Source organism: Hoplias malabaricus, chromosome 6 (genome assembly GCF_029633855.1).
Source record: "Hoplias malabaricus isolate fHopMal1 chromosome 6, fHopMal1.hap1, whole genome shotgun sequence".
NCBI lineage: Eukaryota > Metazoa > Chordata > Actinopteri > Characiformes > Erythrinidae > Hoplias > Hoplias malabaricus.
The window spans coordinates 32,229,156-32,253,852 of NC_089805.1; the positions used below are offsets into that span (position 1 = coordinate 32,229,156).

The 24,697-nt window shown below is 40.2% G+C and overlaps 2 protein-coding genes across 4 annotated transcripts in view; one reads left to right on the plus strand and one right to left on the minus strand.

The window, feature by feature from the left end:
* Nucleotides 1–11,306, plus strand: part of trioa (trio Rho guanine nucleotide exchange factor a) — a 107,310-nt gene extending 96,004 nt beyond the window's left edge. For 2 of the 3 annotated variants that reach the window (XM_066673966.1, XM_066673969.1), the window contains 22 exons: nucleotides 323–418; nucleotides 775–923; nucleotides 1,015–1,081; nucleotides 1,167–1,270; nucleotides 1,398–1,467; nucleotides 1,566–1,655; nucleotides 1,790–1,882; nucleotides 2,012–2,062; nucleotides 2,189–2,266; nucleotides 2,384–2,575; nucleotides 2,661–2,841; nucleotides 2,970–3,236; nucleotides 4,424–4,902; nucleotides 5,589–5,836; nucleotides 5,948–6,086; nucleotides 6,177–6,204; nucleotides 6,308–6,470; nucleotides 7,718–7,839; nucleotides 7,926–8,004; nucleotides 8,111–8,311; nucleotides 8,418–8,556; nucleotides 8,661–11,306. In XM_066673966.1, the coding sequence (XP_066530063.1) occupies nucleotides 323–418; nucleotides 775–923; nucleotides 1,015–1,081; nucleotides 1,167–1,270; nucleotides 1,398–1,467; nucleotides 1,566–1,655; nucleotides 1,790–1,882; nucleotides 2,012–2,062; nucleotides 2,189–2,266; nucleotides 2,384–2,575; nucleotides 2,661–2,841; nucleotides 2,970–3,236; nucleotides 4,424–4,902; nucleotides 5,589–5,836; nucleotides 5,948–6,086; nucleotides 6,177–6,204; nucleotides 6,308–6,470; nucleotides 7,718–7,839; nucleotides 7,926–8,004; nucleotides 8,111–8,311; nucleotides 8,418–8,556; nucleotides 8,661–9,206 (3,582 nt within the window). In that variant the 3' untranslated portion in view covers nucleotides 9,207–11,306. Of the gene's footprint in view, nucleotides 1–322; nucleotides 419–774; nucleotides 924–1,014; nucleotides 1,082–1,166; nucleotides 1,271–1,397; nucleotides 1,468–1,565; nucleotides 1,656–1,789; nucleotides 1,883–2,011; nucleotides 2,063–2,188; nucleotides 2,267–2,383; nucleotides 2,576–2,660; nucleotides 2,842–2,969; nucleotides 3,237–4,423; nucleotides 4,903–5,588; nucleotides 5,837–5,947; nucleotides 6,087–6,176; nucleotides 6,205–6,307; nucleotides 6,471–7,717; nucleotides 7,840–7,925; nucleotides 8,005–8,110; nucleotides 8,312–8,417; nucleotides 8,557–8,660 lie in introns of those variants that run through there. The other variant, XM_066673967.1, reaches the window with a different exon arrangement.
* Nucleotides 11,307–12,903: 1,597 nt separating this feature from the next.
* tinagl1 (tubulointerstitial nephritis antigen-like 1) overlaps nucleotides 12,904–24,697 on the minus strand; it is a 28,837-nt gene continuing 17,043 nt past the window's right edge. The window contains exons 6-12 of the mRNA XM_066674642.1: nucleotides 23,027–23,150; nucleotides 22,477–22,627; nucleotides 21,340–21,526; nucleotides 20,538–20,583; nucleotides 19,605–19,728; nucleotides 15,678–15,723; nucleotides 12,904–15,594 (exon numbers count right to left, since the gene is read on the minus strand). Coding sequence (XP_066530739.1) covers nucleotides 15,427–15,594; nucleotides 15,678–15,723; nucleotides 19,605–19,728; nucleotides 20,538–20,583; nucleotides 21,340–21,526; nucleotides 22,477–22,627; nucleotides 23,027–23,150 — 846 coding nt within the window. The 3' untranslated portion in view covers nucleotides 12,904–15,426. The remainder of the gene's footprint in view (nucleotides 15,595–15,677; nucleotides 15,724–19,604; nucleotides 19,729–20,537; nucleotides 20,584–21,339; nucleotides 21,527–22,476; nucleotides 22,628–23,026; nucleotides 23,151–24,697) is intronic.

Here is a 24,697-nt window from a genome sequence, read left to right on the forward strand (position 1 = left end):
TTGTTTGTTTTATTTGTTTATTTATATATTTATTTTCAACGTCATGTGCAGTAATTGGAATTTGCTTAATTTGTCACATCTGAGTCAGATATGTTGTAAAATGAGTTATTTTTTGTATTTGTTCAAATTTGTTGAGTATGTGTAAGTGTGTTTAATGTCCAGTTTTAAATCAAGGCATTGTTAATAATATCTTGATATGAGAAGAGTTTACTTGGAAGCATCAAAGATGTGGCATCTTATATATATGTCTTATTGTGTTTTTTCTTTGCTTATGATGACGCTTGACCCAATTTTCTCATCCTCTCCTCCTCGCTCTCCTCAGACGTCATCCCGTCTCTCAGTCCGCCCCTCCAGCTCAGAGACACCTAGTGCTGCAGAATTAGTCAGTGCCATCGAAGAGCTGGTAAAAAGCAAAATGGTAAGTGTCAATTTCACACGAGTGAAATTGTGAATGTGCATTTGCTTAGTATGCTTGGTTAATAGAGCAGTGCTGTGTCAGTACTCCCATGTAGTTAAATAACTATCATATGTCATATCTCTGATGTTGATATTTGACTCTCCGTGAATGTTTTTTGGTTCTGAGTTGGTTACTGTGTTATTTGAGTGGTATTCCTTTTTCCAGTTAAAAATTGAATGTGTATGTGGTTTTTTCAAAACAGCTAGAGATTGAAAACAATGCCTGTTTTATTAGAAATATGAAAATGATTCCGCTAAAATAAGACTTCCTTATCTGTGTGCTTAGTGAGTGTGTGTAACGATGCTTTTTTCGCTCAGGCTCTAGAAGACCGACCCAGCTCTCTGTCTGTGGAGCATGGGGACAGCAGCAGTCCATCATTTAACCCCTCAGACAACTCCCTCCTCTCCTCCTCCTCCCCAATCGATGAAATGGAGGAGCGTAAGACAGGCTTCCTCAAAAGACGCCAGTATGTTTATGCTCTTTTAATTCAGTTTCATACTACCAGTTTATGTACTCTGTATTGATTCTCAACATCTACCTTGTTTCCTTAATTGTAGCTATGTACTCCTGGAGCTGGTTGAGACAGAAAGGGACTACGTGAGGGATCTAGGTTTGGTTGTTGAGGTGAGTGACCTCTGCCACTTTATATTTTTTAAGGGCCCTTGCTTTTAAAATAAGCATTCAGAGTAATGGTTCTCTGTGTTCCCAGGGCTACATGGCCAGAATGAAGGAAGATGGTGTCCCTGATGACATGAAGGGAAAAGACAAGATTGTGTTTGGAAATATCCACCAAATCTATGACTGGCACAGAGAGTATGTAGTTCTTCCTACTGTTCTTATATTAGAATAATGTTTGCTTTTTAAATTAACAGCACAATCACACTGTAATATCTTCTTTAATGACTGCAATTCTGAGAGCCTGTAAACTTTACTCTTCCAGTTGTTTTCTGGGAGAGCTGGAGAAGTGCCTTGAAGACCCTGATCGTCTGGGTCCTCTGTTTGTGAAGCATGTAAGATCTCTCCAAGACACACATTTCACACACAAAAACATTTTACAAAACTCGTTTGTTGTACAAAAAAACGTTTGTTGTTGTTGTACTCACTGCAGGAGCGGAGGTTGCACATGTACATTGTGTACTGCCAAAACAAACCCAAATCTGAACACATTGTTTCGGAGTACATTGACACCTACTTTGAGGTATGTCCTTAATAAAACAATTTTATTTGTTGTTTTTGTTTTTGATCTTTTTGGGGTTTATTTTCTTCTTGTATCAGTTCACTTTTGATTTTAAGAATTCAATCTGCTGTTTGATGTTGATTTGCACGTTTCAGGACCTGAAGCAGCGTTTAGGTCACAGGCTGCAGATCACTGACCTCCTTATCAAACCAGTGCAGAGAATTATGAAGTATCAGCTTCTGCTCAAGGTCAGTTGATTTCCCCATGTGGCATCCTCAAATGAGTGCCCCAGCTGTGAGATGTGAGCTTGAGTTTGGCATTGTTTACAGAGCTGTCTAACCAGCCTGGCCTGTTCAAATGTGTTGTACTTTTTATAGGATTTTTTGAAGTTCTCTAAAAAGGCTGGACTGGACTCACTGGATTTGGAGGTACTTGCATTAGAATTTTCTATGTTTATTGTATTACATAACAACCAATAACTGCCAGTAACAACCCTTGATTAGTCTATAGCTCTTTGAAGACTGCTAAGTCCAATGATGCTTTTTTTGTTACAGAAAGCGGTAGAGGTCATGTGCATTGTACCAAAGCGATGCAACGACATGATGAATGTCGGACGTCTCCAGGGATTTGATGTAAGACAGCCAGTCATTGATCAAATTGAAAATAGGCCAGTGTGAACAAATGGTACCTTCTATCAAAAGGTGAACCTAAGTTTGCTGTTTCTGTCCCTGTTGGGCTTTTTCTTTTAGGGGAAGATAGTTGCTCAGGGTCGCCTCCTCTTACAGGACACCTTCATGGTCTCAGACTCTGATGGAGGCCTGCTGGGCAGGATGAAGGAGAGAAGAGTTTTCCTCTTTGAGCAGATTGTTATTTTTAGCGAGCCCCTGGATAAAAAGAGGGGTTTCTCAATGCCTGGTTTCCTTTATAAGAACAGCATCAAGGTACGTTCTCATGTCCAAATGTCATTGCTTGTTGAAACATTGTGTTATCTTGGTAGTGCTGATTAATTTCAGTGTCTGTGTGTAGGTGAGCTGTCTGGGTGTGGAGGACAGTGCAGATGGTGACCCATGTAAGTTTACACTGATCTCCCGAATGTCAAATGGCAGCACTGAGGCCTTCATCCTGCACTCCTCCCACCCTGGAGTCCGGCAGGTCTGGACCCTGCAGATCAGCCAGATTCTGGAGAGCCAGCGCAACTTCCTAAACGGTAAAATGGGTGAAAGTATTCCCCTGCACTCTTGACAGTACCAGCTGTTTATTTCAGATGCGCACACTGAAGCTGAGTAAATCATATCATACCTAACAATAAAGTATTTTCTCTGTGTATGTCTCCAGCTCTGACATCTCCTATTGAGTACCAGAGGAACCATGTGGGTGGCAGTGGGAGTGGTCCCAGTGGCCCTGCTGTTGGTTGTCAGGCTGGAGGTAGTGGAGGGCAGGGAGGCGCACCTGTTGGAGGTGGTGCAATTCCAGTAATGCCTGGCTCCCGCTCGCGCCCCTCCCGTATCCCTCAGCCCTCCCGCCTACCCCAGCCTCTACGCCATCATTCTCCCGCCCTGGGGCCCGGAGTCTGCGACCCCGATGGTCCCGACAAAATATCAGGTACAGGTGCCATTGGACGTCATGTACATCATGTAGTAAATGACATTATTTTGACCTTAAATGTATATTATTATTAAATATGGCTTGAGGCATTCTGCCAAATTCTGATCTTATTTGTCATACAGCACCAGGTTATAAATACAAACTAGGGCTGCACTATACTGGACAAAAACTGACATTGCAATTTTTTCTGCTAAATATTTTGTGAAATTAAAAAATGTCACTCACAACAACTAGCAACAAATAGTGTGTATTCAAGATTGGAGAAAATTAAATGATATTGGGAAGATGCAATTTGCCACTAGTAGATATGGAAAATGAAATCAGTGAAAAACTGTGTCAAACAGAACAACTGTTAGGAATCTGATTTTCTGTGCTTTTCCCTCACCTCCCGACCCCATCTCAGGTATTTGCTCTGTTCAAGCTGTAAGTGGAGCATGCAGATTCCATCTTCCTGTTTGTCAGTAAGATAAAAATAGCAGAGATATAAGGCAGAGTGCCAGCCTCAGTGTTTTGTAATGCATGCTGAAAATTATTTTTTTTTCTATCATTTAAAATTATATTTTCATTTCTGCTTGATCTATTGACATTAAGCAAAAACAAACAGTCATGACAGCTAAAGCCTACACTTCCACAGAAATTGACAGAGATTCTCCAAGTGACATTGCACATTTTGCGATGTGATTATTGCACATGTGCACATCGTGATGATGCTGAAAAGATATATTGTGCAGCTTTAATACAAACCCACTTTTTACAAAGTGTAGCCTGATTGAATTCCATCTTTTCTTGACTTTACCAACAAGATTCTGTTCTGAATCAAACCATCTTTTTAAATTTTGTATACATCCATTTTTCACACAAAGACTCCCTCATGGGCCTCAACATCACAAATCCAGACTTTCTCAAAATATACATAGGACACATTTTTCCAAATATTTTTTCACACTCTTATGACATTGTTGCTGAATAAGGTGCTGTAAGACTTGGATTTCCTATGTTTAGGATGTTAATTAAACATAAGAAGTGGGGAATAATATAAGAGCAGGCCAGAATCCTTGAAATGTTCTTGAGAGAAATTGAGATACGAAATTTAAATCTCACAAAATCTTTTGCAAACGCCAGTTTGCAAATCCCACTCCTGTTTGGTTCAGACAATTTTTTTCAAGGTCTGTCTTGTACTGCAGATCCTGACATGGGCCGGGACTCTGCAAAGGTGAAGGTATCAGGGAGCCCTCAGCCTAAACATGGAGAGCCTTTGGAGAATACTTCTAAAGAGAACCGGGACTGCTCAGTTCCCATAGAAATTCCTCGAGCAGCAGTTTCACCCCTGGCATTGGTGAAACCCAGGCCTAGTGCCATCTCGCCAGTTGCCATCCCGTTGGCCACCCAGGCCTTTAAAGACTGCCTCCCGCCCTGCAGCCCAGGGCCTAAGAATGGGGGCTGTACAACACCTTCCTCTGCTGCCTCCTTCTGGAGCTCCATGCCAGGCTCCCCTGCCAGCCGACCAGGATCTTTCACCTTTCCCGGGGATTCATGTGACACGTTGAGCCGCCCGAATCAGAACCAAAGCCATAGACACTCCACCCACAGTAAAGATGCTGACCGCATGAGTACGTGCTCCTCCACCAGTGAGCAGTCAGTACAGTCCACTCAGAGTAATGGGGTAAGAGCCCTAATTCATTTATGGGCTTCAGCATATCCTGCAGCTCAGCCCAAGCTCTGCTACAGCTGCTCCTCTTCAAGATCCTGTTGCTTTTTGTCCCTCTCTTGTCTACTGAAGTACTCACTCACTAACCCCACTTGGAGTCTGTCTGCTTTCTTCCTCTGATGACTGGGGTTCCAGCTTTTGCACATCTGTAGCATATCTCCAGCACTACTTCGTTTACTAACTTCTGATGCTCTGTGTGTGGAATTCTGGAGAGGACGAGGCTTTCCTGTCTTTTGACACTTCTGTCTCAATTCTATCTTCATACTATACAACTGCTTTTCTCCTAGCCTACTAAAATATATATATTTATATTTCTGTAGATTTTGTCTTGAACCTAAATTGAAATTCACACTATAGGAATCATGAATCCCTAGTCTATGATTCCCACGGATTCTTGTCTCATCTTTCCTCCTTCCTTTCTGTTTCAAGACCCATCGTTTGGTCCATTTTGCATGTTTTCTCAGGTTTACACCAAAAGGCCTGTATCAGCATGGTGCTGTAATGGTAATGAAAGAGCAGTAAAGGTTATTAACTGTCTGTGCCTCTGTCTGAACCTGTTTCAAGTGCTGTCACTAACTGTTTGTATGTATACTTTGCCTAAGACTGTGTTTGTGTGTGTGTGTGTATGTTGACGTCCACAGAGTGAAAGCAGCAGCAGCAGTAATATTTCCACAATGCTCGTGACGCAGGACTATGTGGCACTGAAAGAGGATGAGATTAATGTGTGTCAGGGTGAGGTGGTTCAGATCCTGGCCTCCAACCAGCAGAATATGTTCTTAGTGTTCCGTGCCGCCACAGATCAGAGCCCCGCCGCTGAGGGCTGGATCCCCGGCTATGTGCTGGGCCACACCTCTGCCAGTATCCCGGACACTGCAGAGGGAACCATCAAGTAAGTGAGAGACACTGTTCATTGATATTTCTTCCCATCCATGGTGAAGGTATTGAAGGTATTTAGTACAGGAGCACAAAATGAATTTCTCTTTTTTTTTAAATTCATCAGGAAATCATCATCATGGCACACATCCCTTCGCATTCGTAAGAAATCAGAGAAGAGAGAGAAAGAGGGGAGGAAAGATGGCAAGTTAGAAAACGGATACAGGAAGTCCAGAGATGGTTTAGCTAATAAGGTTTCTGTAAAGGTAGGTAGGCTGTTGTGACATCAGTACAACTTATTTCAAGCCAAATTTTGAGATTCTCTGGAAAGCTCACTTCACATATTTGTTTTGCAGCTTCTAAATCCCAATTACATCTATGATGGTAGGTTTAATTCTTTGCTCTAAATGATTAATTCTTCAGAAATGTACATTTGCAAGTGTTTACATGTTTAAATGGTGGTATTCTTATTCTCTGGTTTCTTCAGTGCCTCCTGAGATGCATGTCCCGCTGAGTGACGTGACCTGTGATAAGGGCGAATGTGTCACACTCAGGTGTAAAGTGTGTGGCCGCCCTAAAGCCACCATCACATGGAAGGGACCTGACCAAACCACACTGACCAACAATGGTCACTTCAGCATAGCTTACAGGTACATGACCATACTGTTTTTGTACTGAAATATCTCTATCCCCTGGTCTGTTACTTTTGCCCTTTCCCATTGCACAGCAGAAAGTAAGACTGGGTACGATGGAGATTTTAAAGTGGTCATGTTAGTTATCTTTCTCTAGTGTTAACTATAAACACACACACACAGCAGCAATAACAGAGAAGCTTTTCTTTGAAGATTACAATTTTTTGGCTGCCTAGCAGTTTTGTAAATAGTTTTGTCTTTGGTCTGCTGATCTAATCTAATCTGAATCTTTTTTTAGTATCAGCCCATTGTTATTGAATATTAAACACATGATCTGCGTCTGATCCACTTGTTTCAGCACAACACCCACTAAAACAGATCGCCGCCAGATAATTGCACTGCAGCACTGAGAATTATCCACCACCCAAATCATACCTGCTTTGTACTGCTTCTATTGTGTGGTCCTGAATATTGAAGAACAGGGAGATAGGGAGCAAACAAAGTATGCAGAGCAATACGTGGACTACAGTCTTTAATTGTAAAAATACAGAGTGCTCTGTAAGGTCAGAGAACTGAGAGAATAGACAGAGAAGCCCATTTCACATACTAATCCAGGTGAAACCATAGAGCATTCGTTTTGGAGATGTCCCGGAGTGGTCCTTTCACACATGTAGCATACAATGAGAGATTGCTCCGCATGCTTTAGGCATGGACCAGCGCCTGTGGAGAGCATGCTGAAAATACCCCTGAACATTAATGACTCTGTTTATGCACCTGATGACTCTGAAATTGTCCAAAGCTTTTACTAGAGCACACGCATGTTAGGCCTCTGCCTAAAGTCTGTGAAAAATGTAACACACAGTGGGTTAGCATACATGTGTGAATGGGGATTAAGTCTGAAAACAAGGAGGGCTTCATAATGTAATGGCAGATCGGTGTGTGTGTGCATGGGCCCACAATTTTTATTTGGTTGGCGCATCCCTGTTTAGTGCCATTTCTTCAGTAAGAATTCAAAAAGGGTACTCAGATGTGGCAGTGTTTATTTTGTCATTGGATAAAGTTGACTGAGATTTATAACATTGGCATTTGGAAAAATGCATCCTAATTTTTGGATGCTGCCTTTGTTTTTTGGATTACTCGTGCTAGAGCTGACACTAATATCAGGACAACAGTGCTAAAATCTCTTGCTTAAGAGTTTACATTTTGATCACTCTTCAGTACATTTTGCCCATAGAGGTTGGTGAACAGTTATTTCTCTTATACAGTGAGACTGGAGAAGCAACACTCCGTATTGTGGGCGTGGCCTCAGAAGACGATGGCATATACACCTGTATCGCCACTAACGATTTAGGTAGTGTGACATCTTCAGCCAGTCTCAGAGTGTTAAGTAAGTACACACAAACAGCCCGCACATAAGAACATCATACAGATTAAATATGAGTAAACAAAAATGATCATTAAACCCTTTTATAGGTCCCTCTAGTGATGGAATCCGGGTCATGTGGAAGGACAACTTCGAGTCTTTCTACACTGAGGTGGCAGAATTGGGCAGGTATGGTTTAAACCTTTTCATCTGGATTATCATTTAATGTAGTGAGGCAGGAAACCGGTGGTAGTTGATGTAATCTTCATAAATCATATTTGCTTTGTTCTGTCAGGGGCCGGTTTGCTGTGGTCAAACGGTGTGACCAGAAAGGATCAAAGAGAACTGTGGCTGTCAAACTGGTCAATAAGAAACTAATGAAACGTGATCAGGTCACGCAGGAACTCAGCATCTTAAAGAGACTGCAGCATCCGCATATAGTCTGTCTTCAGGACACCTTCGAGACCCCCAGTAGTTATGCACTAGTATTGGAGATGTGAGTTCATACAGTCATACTTTCGTCTACCCATTTAATGCATTCATAATTAACTACATTGCACAGTCTCACACAGTTTGTGTGTGTGTTTTGTATATGGGTGCAGGGCTGATCAGGGACGTCTGCTGGACTACATTGTTAGCTGGGGGAACCTCACTGAGGAGAAGGTGGCCTTTTACCTGCGGGACATTTTAGAAGCTTTGCACTACCTGCATAACTGCAGAATCGTCCATCTGGATGTAAAGGTCAGTGGAGCAATTTTATTTTTTTTTTTGGGGAAAAATATGTCCTGTGTATATTTTGAATATGCGATCCTAATCTTCTGAAATGTTTGTTAATATCCACTCAGCCTGAAAATCTGTTGGTGGATCAGAGCTCATCTCAGCCTGCGGTGAAGCTGACGGATTTTGGAGATGCGGTGCAGCTAAACTCTGCCCACTATGTTCATCCTCTGTTGGGCAGCCCAGAGTTTGCTGCCCCTGAGCTGATCCTAGGGGACCCCGTCTCTCTAACCTCTGACCTCTGGAGCCTCGGAGTGGTCACCTATGTGATCCTGAGTGGTGCGTCGCCTTTCCTGGACGAGAGCCTGGAGGAGACGTGTCTGAACATCTGCCGACTGGACTTCAGTTTCCCCGATGATTACTTTCAGGGAGTGAGTCAGACGGCGCGGGACTTCGTGTGTCTGCTACTGAGGGCAGAGCCGTCCAAACGTCCAGCAGCTGGTGCCTGCCTGCAGGAGCCCTGGCTCAGGCCAGGGTGCGGAAGGCGGTCAGCAGAGTGCATCGACACCTCCAGACTCATCTCCTTCATTGACCGGCGCAAACACCAGAATGACCTGCGACCCCTCGGAGGAATCAGACCCTTTCTGCACAGCAGACTTCAGCCCAGAATTTGACCTCACGGAAGGAACAAAGATAATCTCATCCTCTTTCAGTAGCCAGGTGCAATTCATAGGAAACTTTCAGTCCTCAGTCAATCGAAGCATGTGGAAATCCACTTTTAGCAAATGAGAGCTGTGTAGAACACAGTTCTGAAAAACAGACCTGTGTGGATGAACTCTCTTCCCCAGTCTTATGCTGCTGACTGGTCTCAAATTTTAATGAAGATTTCTAACAAATATAATCAATGGAAATATCAATACTTATAAACTGTTTCACTGATGATCAGTGAGACCTTAAGAACTGATTTGTGCGGAAAACGTCAACCTGCACAACACTGGCAGAGCTTTTCTGTGAAGAAAGTGATGCAAATGAGTCTAGAACATTTCCCCCATTTTTGCCTGAGCCAGAGTGAGCAAGCAGTTGTTTTATGCTTTTACAGTATTCAAAAAGTTTTAAGGGAAAACCTCCCATACGTTTAGATCAAATTTAATATAATAACTATCTACGTGTCTGAGTGAACACTTACACAGTTGGATTCAGCACTGCAGTCTTGTCGGGCAGTTTCTATAGAATCCTTTTAATTGAAGTCAGAGCTTGTTCGGTTGCCTAGCTTAAGTTGCGTAGTCAAACGATGATCATGCCACATTTAACTATAACAATTTTAAAGTGCTGCAAGTGAAACCTCTTAAAGATTTTTTTGTTTGTTTGCTTTATACAGAACAAATTGTGTTGTGCAATTTAAAGATGTGTAAGCCTTACTTTGTACATAGTCTGTCTGCAGTTTTTATTTTTATTTGTTTTTATTTTTATGGAATTTCTTCACAAATGGCATCCCAGGACGGGAGAACTGAACCCTAAGGGAGGATAGCCATAGGGCGGCAAATTGCCCGAGTGGCAGTGGACATTAGAGCTCAAAGGAAGACTGAATACTGTAAATGCCCTCACCTTGTATGTTATGTTCCTGATTCTTATCATGTGCAATGTTGCAGCTTAAACAGTTTATGCAACTATTTATGAAGACATCTGTTATACCTGTAATAAATATTTAGACAAGCATGTACTTGGTACTGCAAGTTCTGCTGTTAACTGCGTTTATTTAATCTGGACTTTTATTTTTTAGTTGAGTATTATTTCCCTGTCCCACCACAGGGTCATTGTCTACATGGCACTTATACGTTTGTGTCACTTTTTGTTCATGTCATTATTGGTATACCAAAGCTCTCTAAGCTTTATGAGACATTTCTTCTTTTCCCGTATTTTACCAGTTTAAGTTATACGTTATTACGCCGTGAAAGATTGTTTACATGTTTACCATAGCTTTGTTGTTTAAGTTTATTGGGATGTTATTAACATTTCACAGACTTATTTGCTTTTCTGCACATTAATTGGGAGCATCTGCAGCCCAATTCCCAACAAGAAATCAAACTTTATTGGTCAATCTTGGTCATTAAACACATTTTCTTTTTTATTATGTGATGACAAGATGTTCTTAACATAAATGTGAAGCCTTTAAATTATGATATTTATATAAAATCTCATCATATAGATAGTTTTTATACAAATGTAGATCCTGTGTCAAAGGCTTTGGATAGTTTTTGGTGAAACATTGGCTACATTTTCAACATTTGAACGAGTGAAAATTCGCACTGAAGAGATTTTTCTTTTGCAGCTGTTGATTGATATATAGCCTACAGTTAACCTGCACTCGTATGCTTAGGAAGCATCACCTTATCCAGCTCCTTTATCATTCAGATTGTGAAACTCTTGTAGAATGTGTGAGTGGTGGACAGAGTCTTTCCAGTAGGAAGGAACATGGTGGATTCATCTGTATATTCACATATCATTTTCCTCTAATTTATTTGTCACTGTAAAGTTGTACAGATGCCGTTACGTCATAAAAGTTGGACTGGATGCATTGAAATGTTTTGTTCAATTTATCTTTTAGTCCCTATTCCATTGTATTTTAATGTATGTATGTCATTTTAAACTTTAATTTCAGTTATTTTATACTTTTGCATGTATATTTTTTTTTTGTACAGAAACCATAAGTGTTTACGCAATATGTGCTGTAAATATTTTCAGTTTTGCCATCAGTTATTTTGAAATTAAAGATACAGAACATTCTGTGGCCTACTGTGCTTATTGTACATACAGTTTCAGAACCCTTTAGGATTTTCTATGTTTCTGCATAAATTTGACCTAACATTTCAAATTAAATGTAGATAACGAGAAACCAATGAAACAAATGTGATGACACATATTAGACTTGGATACATATTAGACTTGGAATAAAATGATTCAATATTATATCTGTGAGTGGCAAAACAATGTGAAGATTTCAGTGTCTGACATGAACCCCTTTTTTCCAGCATAAACTGCAGCGATAGTTGGCTCAACCAGTCCACGTGTGCTTTGCGGATCTGCAGAAGGGTTTTGACCATGTCCCTCTGGGTATTCTGTGGGGGGTGCTCCAGGAGAATTGGCTACTGGGCTTATTGCTATGAGCGATCTAGTCCCTATATAAACAGAGCAGGGTCTTGATCTGTATTGTCTGCAGTAAGTCAGACTTGTTTCCAGTTGAGGTTGAACTCTCAGGGGTACGTTCAGTAGTCTCAGGATCCCATGTCTCCTTTCTGGAGATGACATGGTACTGTTGGCTTCATTGAGCTATACCTCAAGCTCTTTCTGGCCCAGTTTGCAGCCAAGTGTGAAGCGGTGGAGATGAGAATCAGCACCTCCAAATCTCAGACAATGGTCTGAAAAGTCAGAAAAGGGTGGAGTGCTCTCTTCATGTTGGAAGTGAGCTTCTGCTTCAAGTGGAGGGTCTTGCGTCTGGCCTAGATTCAGCAAAACGGCCCCAAACCATGACACAACCACACCACCATGGTTCATAAATGGAAAAAAATATGTATATTTTTATTCTCAAATGACAACTAAATAGTCGACCAAGCCTGTGGAGGGTAATGATGTTCCTGAATTTACTCCATTTATACACAATCTGTGGATTGGAGTCCATGCTCTTTAGGGATGGTGTATCATTTTCCAGCATGATGAGCTTCAAGAACTCTTCTTCCGAAGTGTTTTTGCACAAACGTGTTGAGAAAATCAGATGTTGACAAATCCCTGCTCTTTAAAACAGGTCACCCACTCACACCTGACTGTCATTCCATTGACTGAAAAATTGCACCTTCAAATAATCTGCTAATTCTAAAGGTTCACAGTTTTTCCACTCACTGTGCTGCAATATTGGGTTATTATCCACAATAAATTAATAAACGACAGTCTAATGTTTTTGTGTCATTTGTTAAATTTGGCTCTTTATCTGCTTTTATGTAAATTAATAGAGTCCTAAAGGTTTCATAACAGTTCAGGTACCCCTGTACTTACAGTATTCATGTTTACATGGTGATTAGCAGTGCTATCGTGATATGAATATAGCGTGGACTAATACAAGAGAAGTATGTGCTGTAGACGGTTAAACCATATTTATGAGAACATGTTTACATTCTAACTTTACCCATTAGTAATTAATATTTCACAGTCGTACATACACATATAAGCTTCAGATCCTCAGTCAGTGAGGTGAGCCCATGTCAAATGTAAACACAGCACTCAGATTTGAAGGCACATATAAGCGTGTGTTTGTATGGCACAAGTTGCAGACTGTATGTTTTAGAGTGCATATAAAAGGGTTAGCCGTATAAACTGGTCCAATGGTTTTATTTTTAATACAAAAGTAACAAGTTAATGTTTATATCGGAATGAGCCATTGTTGGATTTAAATTTTATTGCATCACACAAGTGAACACTAAGGTGGTTTGCATTGCATACATACAGTACGAGGGACAAGAAGATAATACACATTGCACAGAAGACATAATCTACCAAGTAAAAACAAGTTTTTGGTCAGGCATTTCAGTTTTAAAAAACTGGAACGGGAAATATTTTAAGCACAAGTCCAAACTGGAATGAGTCCAAGTATTATAGGCCCTCAGGAGAAAATTTGGCCAATATCCCCCCTGTATTTCCTCTGCATGACTTGGGATCAGTCTCTCAGCACTTGTTCTGTTGCAGCGGGCTTAGAGATTGGTTTATCTCTAGTGTGTTCAGATGGGAAAGTGATTGGATGGGTACGTTCCATCCGAGCTAGGTGTCAAATCAAGTTTATATTCATTAGTAGTAGCTTATAATATCAGTTGACACATTAGAAATTAATAACATTAGCAGAGGGTGGTGTGGGTGGAAAATATACCCATCTGTGTTTGAAGGGATCGAACTAGATTGAATAGTAATGTGAAACCATTAAACAGGAGGATTTATTACAGTGATTTCAAACCAGTTTAATGAGATAAACAAACATGGATCCACAGGGTATGCTCTGGGTCAACTACAGCTAATGATCATCATGTGACCACTGCAATGAATTATGGGAGTGATTCAGCAATTCTGAGCTCATGTAGAAAGAGAGCAGCTGTTTGTTCTGAGAAGATCTGTACTGTAATGCCTCACTTATTCTCTGTTATATCATTGCGCTGCTTCTGCTTTAATAAAACAAGCAGAGCACGGTACACACTCCAAATGCTTAACGTACACTCAGCTCTGAATGGCTACACATTTTTCCCCACATATTTTTTGGTTAAAAATGCCAGAAATGTTTTTCCTGTCATGGGTAAATATGACTGACTCCTATTAGAGCCTCTTGGGCAAAGTGTCTTGTGCAAGATCTGCATAATTTCTGAGGTTTGATGAACTTTTGTGAGGATTTCTATCAGTGGCAAATACCTGTTTGTAATCTTGAAATGAAGCAACCGCTAAAAAAAATCTTAAACATAATCCTACAGTCTAATACTCAGTGGTCTCACTTTCTCTTTTCACCCATAGTAGCATTTGCACCATTAATACATGAAAAACATTTTACAATATTTTTTAAATACTTAAAAAAAGTAAAAAATTGAGAACAAAGTAAGTAAGCTGACAGACTACGCACACAATCTTGTTAGTTTATGTGAAAAAAAATATTAAGAGACTGTTCAGTATTTACGAATTGGTGAGACTGTGATTGGTCAACGATATCCAAGATACAATTAATTATTCACTGCATTTGTCCAACTGGTCCAAAGACTTCTAGAAGGCACAACTGATATTAAAATATATTTTACCATGTTCTTAGTTGCTGCACTTTCAGATCCCTTTGAGTGTTTGATACGAAGTATTTATGAAGCTGCTGAACATTACAAGACAAGAAAGTACAGGCTGAGGGCAGGAACAGGTGATGATATTTCCATATTCATAGCCATTTTTCGTACATTAACTACATAATAGCTTTCTAGAAGGATTCAGTGCTCAAAGTTTACTGGGAAAAATGTGATCTAGAAGGTGTTTGGTTTAAAATATCTCTGTTCCAAGAGATTTTATGGTCTGAATGAACCTGTTCAAATACTATGGGATGATATAATAAAACCAATATTCCAGGGAAAACATACACAGTCATAAGCATATTTTATTGTATAAACAGCTCTAGCGAATTTCAGAATAAATAATTTGTCATAAATCCAGCCTCTTATTCCACCCCCCTTGTCAGTTGCCCTTTCCAGTGTATATGTTTGTCTCAGTGCTGGAATGTATACTGTTTACTGCACATATGAGAAAAGTGAAACAGCCACCTGTACATTTTAACCTCCCTGATGCTTCAGTTTAAAACCACTGACTAATTAATTATTAATTAAATATACACCATAAAAAGATCTTTGTAAGGAATGGACATTTCAGACTAAGTGAGGTGAGCTGTGAGTGGAGATTTGTCCTGAGTGGTTTGTAGTTGAGTCCCATGGCCAGCAGATGGCAAGAAGGGACTCTTAGAGACAGGTTTCCACCAACACAAACCAATGCCTTGCTGAACAAAATCTGAAAAGACTAGCTGTTGGCATTGTTTTCTCATTAGCATAGAGTACAGAGATGCTTTTTGCACAATACAGTGTAGCCATAGCATAGCCATCTGCAGATATGTTTAAGTGGCATTTGAGACTTAACAGCACTGGCACTGATAACATAAGGCAATAATGCAATGCAATAGGAAAATCACTGGATAATATATATAATGGGTTTAATGGTTTTGAAACCATATCCCAATCACCTGCCATAGTCCTGACTGAGTATTTGGTTTTGGCAATGAGGTGTACACGGCTCTCACTGGGAGGAGGGGAGAATCAGAGGCAGACTCTGTTGTGTGTGTCACTATTTGCGTCTGCCATGATGGTGGTGATGTTGTTTGTGCATGTCCTCCATTGTGACCCTGCCCCACACACCGATCACAAAACCTTCAATCTCACATTCGTTCTCTCCTCTCACAATGCGGAAGTAACCATCCTCGCCCCAGTCCTTGCCCCACGAGTTGGCAGCCATCTGCAGAAGAGCAGACACGTCTTAATACATTTCTCACGTTAACAAACCTCAATGAAAAATGTGAATGCCTTTAAATATCTTACCCAGTATTTCTTTGTTTCTCCATTGTAATCTCGGTCTTCTCCCCACCTGAACAAAACCAGAAAAATAGAACATTAATTCCATGAGTATTATTACTATAAAGAACTGACCCATTGGTGAATGACAGTCATTCAGCTATGAGTGATTTAGTCACTTATACATTTAGGCTAAACCTATACAGACACTCCAACTCAGCGGGTATAGCACGTGGTCACAACCAAACTGACCAAAGCAGCCTTAATTACAACCGATGCTTACTTTTATCAAGTTTTTGTAAATGTCTATGTATGTTTATGCAGCTCTCAATAAAGATGTATTAAATGTTCTCTAGAAATTCTATGCCAGTCCATGCATTTCTACAGAAATCCATGCCACTTCACCTGAGTGCTCTTGCCTCCATATTTACAAAAAAACTACAGCCAAAAATGTTCTCTCAAGGGAACAAAATTCTTTCAGCCAATGAAACATGAAAAAAGAAGAAGAAAAAGAAGAATAAGAAAAAACACTACTGGATCAATGCCAGCATTCCTGTCAGGACAGAGGACTTGATCTGATGAAGTGGAATTCCCCATGTGCCATTTCCCTTTTGCCTGAAAAGAAGGAAGGATGCAAACATCAGGAAGCAGCACCCGCCTGCCTCCTGCCATCTCCTGAGGTCATAAACAACAACAATTCTGACTGAGGAGTCTGGACCGTGTCTTTAACCAAGGTGAAGACACCCTCGTGGTCACGGTCAAGATTCCTTGTTTTCACAACTCTTAAAAGTTCAATCATGACCCCACTGCAGGATGCCGCCTTCTGGTGCCTGAGCTTCTTATCTTGGAATGCTGGGAAATAAGCTGGTTGCCAATTCATGGCAGTCACCAAACCCTCACACATACCAGCGCCATATCACCAAGTAGGGTTCTGCAGAAGCAGGGTTCAGGTCTACTGACAATGGCATATAAAACCAACTGGAGATATCACTGTTTCCAAAAATAGAACGAGAAAAAGGAAATTAAGCCAAAAATAGGAAAAGCCGTATACAGAGTTGGTTACCGAGCAATAGCTGAATCTCATCCTGTTTGGTGCCCTTGGCCTTGGACAATAACAGACATACCATGGCTCCTGGTTTAGCCAAGCTGCTGTGGGTTTAGGGCCACTGTGCCTCCAGTGGAGTCAGGATCAGTCAGTCAGACAATGCCATTCCACCACACTGGACATCAATGAGCTTTCCATAAACTTTCCCAGGCCCCGGCTTAATGGAATAGACCATACTGGGATTTTGCCCATAACAACAGTGTTACTGCCCCCCTTCCCCAAATCCATCGACCCACCGTCCCACCGAGCCTTCAGAGCTGTGAAAGAACAGCAGCGTCAGCAAACGGACATGGGCCGGAAAAAAGCCAGGGTTCAGACATTTACTCACTCGCCATCATCATCACCACTGAAGCATGTCACACACACGCACACACAGACACCTGCAGCAAACCAGTATCCAGACAAACACACACACACAGAGTGATGGCTGATAAAGCCCCGATGTCCATGCCATCAAGCCACATCAATACTCATATCTCTGAGATGAGAATTGAAAAAAAAAAAACGAATCTGCAAATACCACCACATATGAGACATTCTGCGTCCTGACTGTTGTAAATCCTGTGAGTAAATGCTTCGTCTAGCTATGAGCTGTAGTGTAGAATGTATTGCCTTTTATGTTGGTGCTAATCAATTGCTAACTAGCAAGCTAACAGAGTAATGACGCTGTTTGGAACAGCAGTCATATAGCCGTAGCTTTCCATCTACAACACATTCTAATCTGATGTTATTACTTTGGAATATTAAGCATTTCATTTAAATATAAAATCTTCATGAATTTGAACAGGAAATTAATCAGGTTTAGTTGACTTATTTAAGTTGCGGGAGTGGACACATGCTCACTCGGTCACCCCCAAAGGCTCTTCTAGCACAACTTGTGCAGTACAGTAATCCCTCGCTACTTCGCGGTTCATCTTTCGTGGATTTGCAGGTTTTTTCAAGGGAGCTTATGGCTGCTATATCGTATATATAGACCAGGTGCCTAAAAATATCATTTTTTTATGGCGTGTAAATTAAAAGTATTTTTTTTTTTTATTAACATGTATTGGACTAGGACTGTAGGTGACAAAATATATCATTTACAAGTATTTCTTACGTACAGTACATGTGAAATTTACTTACGCTAAATCACAGCTTAGGAATTACTCTATTAAAGAAACTGGTAGGATATCACATGTAGTTCCAGCTGAAAAACATTATAGAATGACTGTTTAATGCAAAGGGTGGGTTGTTAACAGTACAGGGAAGGGTTTAAAAAGTCCAAATACTCGTTAAATACATAAAAAATATATTTCCTCTACTTCACGGAAATTCATTTTTCGCGGGTGGTCTTGGAACGCATCCCTGCGAAAAACGAGGGACCGCTGTAAAGGAAAAGCTTTTAAAGTGTTACTGGGGATTCCTCCAAGTGGAAATAGGAAGGCAAGCGGACAAGGGTATGTTAAAACCAGTGCCAGAACAAACTCCATATTTTCAGTAGTGATTAAAACACATTAAACTTAATTGCCCTAGGCTATTTCAGGGTTTAATCCAGTACGGAATCCAATAATCAGTTTTTCAGCTTAGGTGTTGTAAAATTTGTAATTATGAGATGATATGATAAATGTTGCCAAAATGAGTGCATTGACTAACCAACTAAAGAGAAAACAGCAAAGAGAACCTGGATATAGTTAATGAGTGTTTTCAACAGCTTTCAACTCTGTAAATTTGTCTCACTTTCTTAAACAGGCTAACCATCAAAACTATACTGTTTAATCAATAGTTAACTTTTTTTTGTCTAAAACAACTTCAGTAACTGAGCAAATGTCTGCTGCAATGTCCTTTTTGCTGATGATGACATTAAAAATGAGAACCAATTGAGACAGGCTAGATGAGGTCCAGTGAGGTGGGCACAGTGCAGGTTTCCCAGAGAGGCAAGAACATGAACTGAAGTGCAGAGACATGGCTAGAAAGGCTGGGAAGCCAGTGATATGGCTGTGAGTGTAGAGACAAATCTGAAAGGCTGGGAAGCTAGAAACAAGCCAGGGTGGAAACATAGCTGGGAGGGCAAGGACATATTTGGGAGGGTAGGCTAGACAAAGCACCTTTCCAGGTGTTGTGTCTACATTTTTGTGATGGCCACAGTAACAAAGAGCATGTCTCTGGAGGCAGGGTCTTTGAAACATTTCTGATTTAATCTTACAACCTTTTCACAATGTATTTTTCAGTATTAATGGGAAACATCAATTATTGTTAAATATACATTATTTTAATATATTTTTATTTAATTTTATTTTGTCCCTATATAAATTGAGCTTATTATTATTATTATTATTATTATTATTGTTTGCTAGTACAGACCACGCCCGTAGAGGCTGAAACGGGGAGGCGAACTCAGAAGTCTTTTGGGGAAGAGTTCAGGGCGGCTTATGAATGCGTATGAAGCCAGACCCCCGTTGGATAAATGAATTTGAGAAAAGGGTGGAGACGGTCTTCTAGAAAGACCATTTAGTGCAGAAGTGTGTAATATCTGGTGTAATGTACAAATTGGCACTTACTTTACAGATGTAACTATTGTCCCAGCCTTTAGCTTTTTTGAATCTATATGGACTGAGTGACAGATCAGATCACTAATCTCTTTATAAATGCCTTGAACATTGATATAATGTGTTCTATCAACAGGACATTTCTATCAAAGCAAGGACTTCTCAAAGCTAAAAATAAATACAGATTCTTTGATGTAATCCTAATGAAACCTGTGAGACCCTTGTTTTTGCCTCAGATGTGTCCACTAACATCCTCTTGACCACTTCCACTGCATTAGGGGAAAGGTTATGCTGCAGTTTGGTACTGTGGGAAAGAGCTCTTACCCTATGATCCTCACTGAGTGAGTCCCATGCTTGCGGTACTGCGGTGCTTTTTGGAGGTTGACATTTGTGTGCCGATAGATTCCACTCTTGTAAGTAAAGAAATCCTCATGGACGTCCAGGATGGCTAAAGAGGGAATACAAAGGCCAGACACACCCATTACATATAAAAAAACAAAAGGTTTTTTGTTTGTTGTGCAAAAATAACTTTGAAAATCTTGATTATAGAGATATTATTTTTTTAACCAATGAGTTGCTAAAATGTCGGTAATTCAACTACAGTTAACTCTTGAAAATACAGGGCCTCGGGTCACAATAAAATGTTTTATCTGCTTAGTCTTAGACCCTACTACAACATTAACAGCATTTAAATCTTTCAACCCCTCTCACATATTCAGTATTCACATAAAACCCACTCTTACCATTATCTTATCTTATCAACTATTGCACACTGCTGTGCAAAAGCCAGAGAGTGCTCTTTAATTACTCTCAAATACGCAAGCTTTATTTACTGTTTTTAACTTAAGGTTTATTTAAAATTCCACTTAAATATCAAATGTTTTCACCACATTTTTGATAATAGACCACAAACACAACATCTTGCACATGCACGCTCACAATTCCACTGATATTCAATATGTAATATAATGCGTATGCCAGTGAGGGAAATTCTGAAAAACCAACTGGATGTGTTTTAACGAACTTGGTAGGGTGCATGCTTATTTAAATGTTCAGCACAAGAGCTTAGATTAGTCTTTGGACATTTTGAAACAACTTTAAATGAGGTTGCAAACCCAGGAATCTCACTTTACAACAAACTTTCAATCAGCAATGAATTAGCAACTGAATGACAGAGATTCCGCATTTAAACACAACCTGAATACATAAATGCTCCAGTTTACCACTATCACACACCCTATCAGCCCCAACTCCTACCTTGCACAGGCCCATTTTCCATGATCTCCTTCATTATCTCCTTCTCCTGAGAGCAAAACAGAGAACACAAGCACGAATAATTGATGTGAGACATGAATATCTATATTGGGTTCATAAACGTCAAAAGGCTGGCACCATTCCTAATTCAGTAGCTGCTAAGTGGATATTAAAAATGCTTTTGCTTTGGGAGAACTTTATGCTTGGTGTGTTAAATCATGTTCTGTTTGATTATGTACATAAAACCAAAGGCAAGCAGATGATTATAGACATGGTCTTCAAGGGCCTGGTAAAGTCCTTTAGAATCAAGAGCATTTTTAATACATTTAGATCAGGCTGCAATTATAAATAAAGGACAGGAATTAGTGCGATACTGGATGTGATTTAAGGCTCAGTAAAGTACAGATTTTTTAGTTTGTGTAGAATCTCAGTTCTTACATTTAATTCAGTGTTTTCCGCTGTTCTTTTGACAGTTTATGTGTATCAACATTGTTTCTCTGGATGATTTATCAGTGTGAACTGTCACTAAACTGAGCCGTTTTTTTCTCATGAAGCTTTGGAAGCTGTACTAAGGAAACTAAGCACAGTGAGGGAGCTTAGGGTGTCATTCAACATGCAGTGAACTATTTGGTCAAATGTGAACTAAAGCCATGTAAGCAGTGTATTATGTAAGATTAGGGAGTGTGTAGGAGTGGGCTTGCCTGCAGCAATGTTTGAAGTGCACTTGAAAGGTTTGTGAGGGCATTGAACTGACTGGGAGGATGTTGTTCTACCTCATTGTTGTACCTATTTGAGGTTTTCTTACATTGGAAGAAAGTCTGTAGGGTGGGGTTGATTGGTAGATGTCATTGTGGTAGCTGTGGCTGTTGGGACAGCGCACTGTGGCCTGTCTCTTGCCACGACCCACCGACCGGCTCTGCATCATACAACGGCTGAGCTCTGTAGGGTTCTGCTGCGGCAGAGAGAATGGATAACACTCCTCTGTCACCACCCTAGTAGAATAGTGAGTATAAAAGAAATACAAGTTTATATTTCAATACAGTTACAGACAGAGAGAAACACTCCAGCTCTGGAGAATTTTCTTTCAAATTTCCTTTTCTTTCCTTCTGTTAATTGTCACAAAAATGATAAAACATTGATATTTACGTAACTCCACTTTTCTTTGTTATCAATATGTAAGCAATACGTATTATATTTACTGTACGGAATCATAAAACGACCAGGTTATTTCATCAGAAACATGCCAAGCTGAAGCACTGGTGTGTCTGCTCTAGAGAGGAACACTACATGTGGTTTGGCCTGTGATCCCAACCACTGTCCAATCTCAAGTGTTTCTACCACACATCGGGTTGCCAGGTCTACAACACAATGGCAGACAAGCTCAGCATAAGAAGCAAATGTCATTTAAGATGGAAGGAAAAAATATCTACAAGGAAGGTAACATCTGCCTGTTCAGTAAATCATTAAATGTGGAATATGACCCATCCAGTTTTTGCCTTTTGCATAAGCAGACATTTAAGTGAAGTCACTTACCATATTCTCTGAATATGTTTATTATGACATATTCATTTTAGCTATGAAGGTCCAAAGTTCTTGAACTCATCTTGTACTTGTTTGTGTCAATGTAGTTGGCAACCCATGTGAGCTTTACATCTGCATGTGGAGTGCAGACATTTCTCTACAGTGTTTTGAATTTGGACTGCAGTACCCATTTTAAACATTTGCTGTCTCTATTACAGATTGCTTCACTGATGTACTGTCCATGAGTGAAATATATATATATATTTTTTTAAATATGTCACCCTTTTAAAAGGGTTGGAAGGCTCTCAAAGACTCGGAGACTGCATCCAAACTAGTACAAACAGGCTGTTGTCCACAATATATCTGAACTAAGATCCCAGTAGAGCAATAGTTACAGTGCTGGTGGATTGAAGAAACATACCCTCTTCTTCTAAGGTACCACCAGGCCCCATCTAAGCGCCCCCCAGCACAACCTCCTTGGTTCCGTGTGTCACAGGAGATCAGATTCTGGGGTGAGAGCTGAGGAGTCATGTGACCCATGGACTGAATGGAAATTCGGTCTGATGCTACAGCTGGAGAGATGAAAGGAGCATACAATGTTACAGAGGTTGGTTAATGAAAAGTTAGGTGTCTTGCCCAAGCTTGGGATATCGATGTACTGTGGGAGTCATAATGGGTTTCCCAATTATGTAGACTGTTTTGTTAGGCATTACTGTAAAAATGACTTGTTTATGTATTGTATTATTAGTCATAGTCATTCAGCTGGTTCCAGACTTATTTCATTGCAGTTAAGTGTATTATACTGCACTTGTTTAAGTGAAAAATGTGTTGTCCTGGTCTATTCTTGTATGTCCAACTGAGAGCAAGAAGTAATGCTGCTGTGTTCCACTGTATATTTACATGTACACGGATGGGCTGATGTTTTACTACAGGTGTACGGTATCCTCTGGTACACGAATGCTCTGAATCACCTGCTGTGGAGAAAGCCCAGGATGCAGCACAGTTGCCCTGGTCCAGTGGCTCATGAATCTTTCCTGGCCATTTCTCAGCAGCATTGAAGTGTCTAGGCAGATGCTCATTACTATCCATATTCATCTATAGAAAAATATATGACAAGGAAGAGAAACGTAATGAAAAAATCTCTGAAACACATCAGTGACTGTTAGCTCTCAAGTGACTCATCAGCAAAAAACTTCCATGTAAAATGTTAAATATTGTATCAGTATGAGTAAATAGAGTTTGATCAAATCAGCCATCAATCACTGTCTGCCCTCCCCGTGCTATGTCTGCAATAATAATGAATGAATAAGAATTTATATGTATGATGTAACACTACAGAAATAGATCAAATGCTTTTCAGAAAAGCCAAGTCAATCATTAAAGATAATCTTATGCAACGTGTTCCTAATCTGAAGCAAGAAAGCCTGGACTATCTCAGCTGACAAAGTTCATTTCAGTAAGATTTCAGACCAGGATGTGACATAGCTGTGTAGTTCACCTTTGAAATCTGCTGAATGAGGTTCCTGTGCAGTTTTGCTTCTTCGAAAAAGCACAGTCACACATTGGATTCTTCATGTTAATATTTTAATGATTTACCTACAACCAATAAAAAGTGGTACTCTGGAATGCAAGTGACCTGCATTGTGGTAAACTGTAACAGTTCCAAGTATCGGTCAGATCACAATGCTTCACAGCATTTGCTTTACAAAGAAGTGAACAGCTGGGAATGTAGTATAAAATACAAAAAGGTTTGTATGACAATACAAACACCAACATGATACAAATCAAACAAACAAACAAACAAAAAGACGGTGAGATTTATGGACTGAAAGCATATGGTAATAGTCTGGGAATAGCCTAATGTTCACCAATGATTCATGTACCTTTGTCTACACCTTATAGCCTGCTGAGTCATAACTTGAAATGATGCAGGCACCCTGCATGTACGAAAGTACTGATGCTGATGTCTGAGGAGAAATTTCTTCCACCAGATAAAATGCCATTACTGGTGACGACAAACTTAATGATGCTATGGAGCAGTGGCTCTAATCTGTTTTTCCCTGCTTTACTGTGATGTGAATGTTCTGTGTACTTGAAAGGATATGTGTAACTGGGCTCTGGACAAAGTAACAGGTGGAGACATGTTGGAGGAGAATGTGGGGGGATACGGCTGTGGGGGAAATAGTTGTGGCATCTGGGCTAGATATCTCCCCTTCCCTTACATCTCTCTTCACTTCCTCCCTCCCCCTCACATCTGCCAAGTTCTCTTGAGTGCATGTTTTATGTAATGTGTTCTCATACAGAATAAGCAGGCTGCTGGAGAGGAAGACTAAAGGCCTCACTGAGCCTGATCAAAACAGCCAGCGGCAGATCGGATATGTACAGGATCCAGGAGCATCCAACCACACCATTACAACCCTTTAACCTTCTCTAATAGACAGGCTGACTGCAGCAGACATCAAACAGCAGTCACGTTAACACCGATATTGTTTATACATGTATGAATCTGAAGGGCATGCTAAATTTCTCTGAGTAATAATTTTAACTCTGATCTCTCATGCATTTGGAAATGTGTGCAAAGCTCTTACAAAACTGAGAAAGAGTCAAACAAGATCAAGAAGATTTCTAAATGAATCTTGATA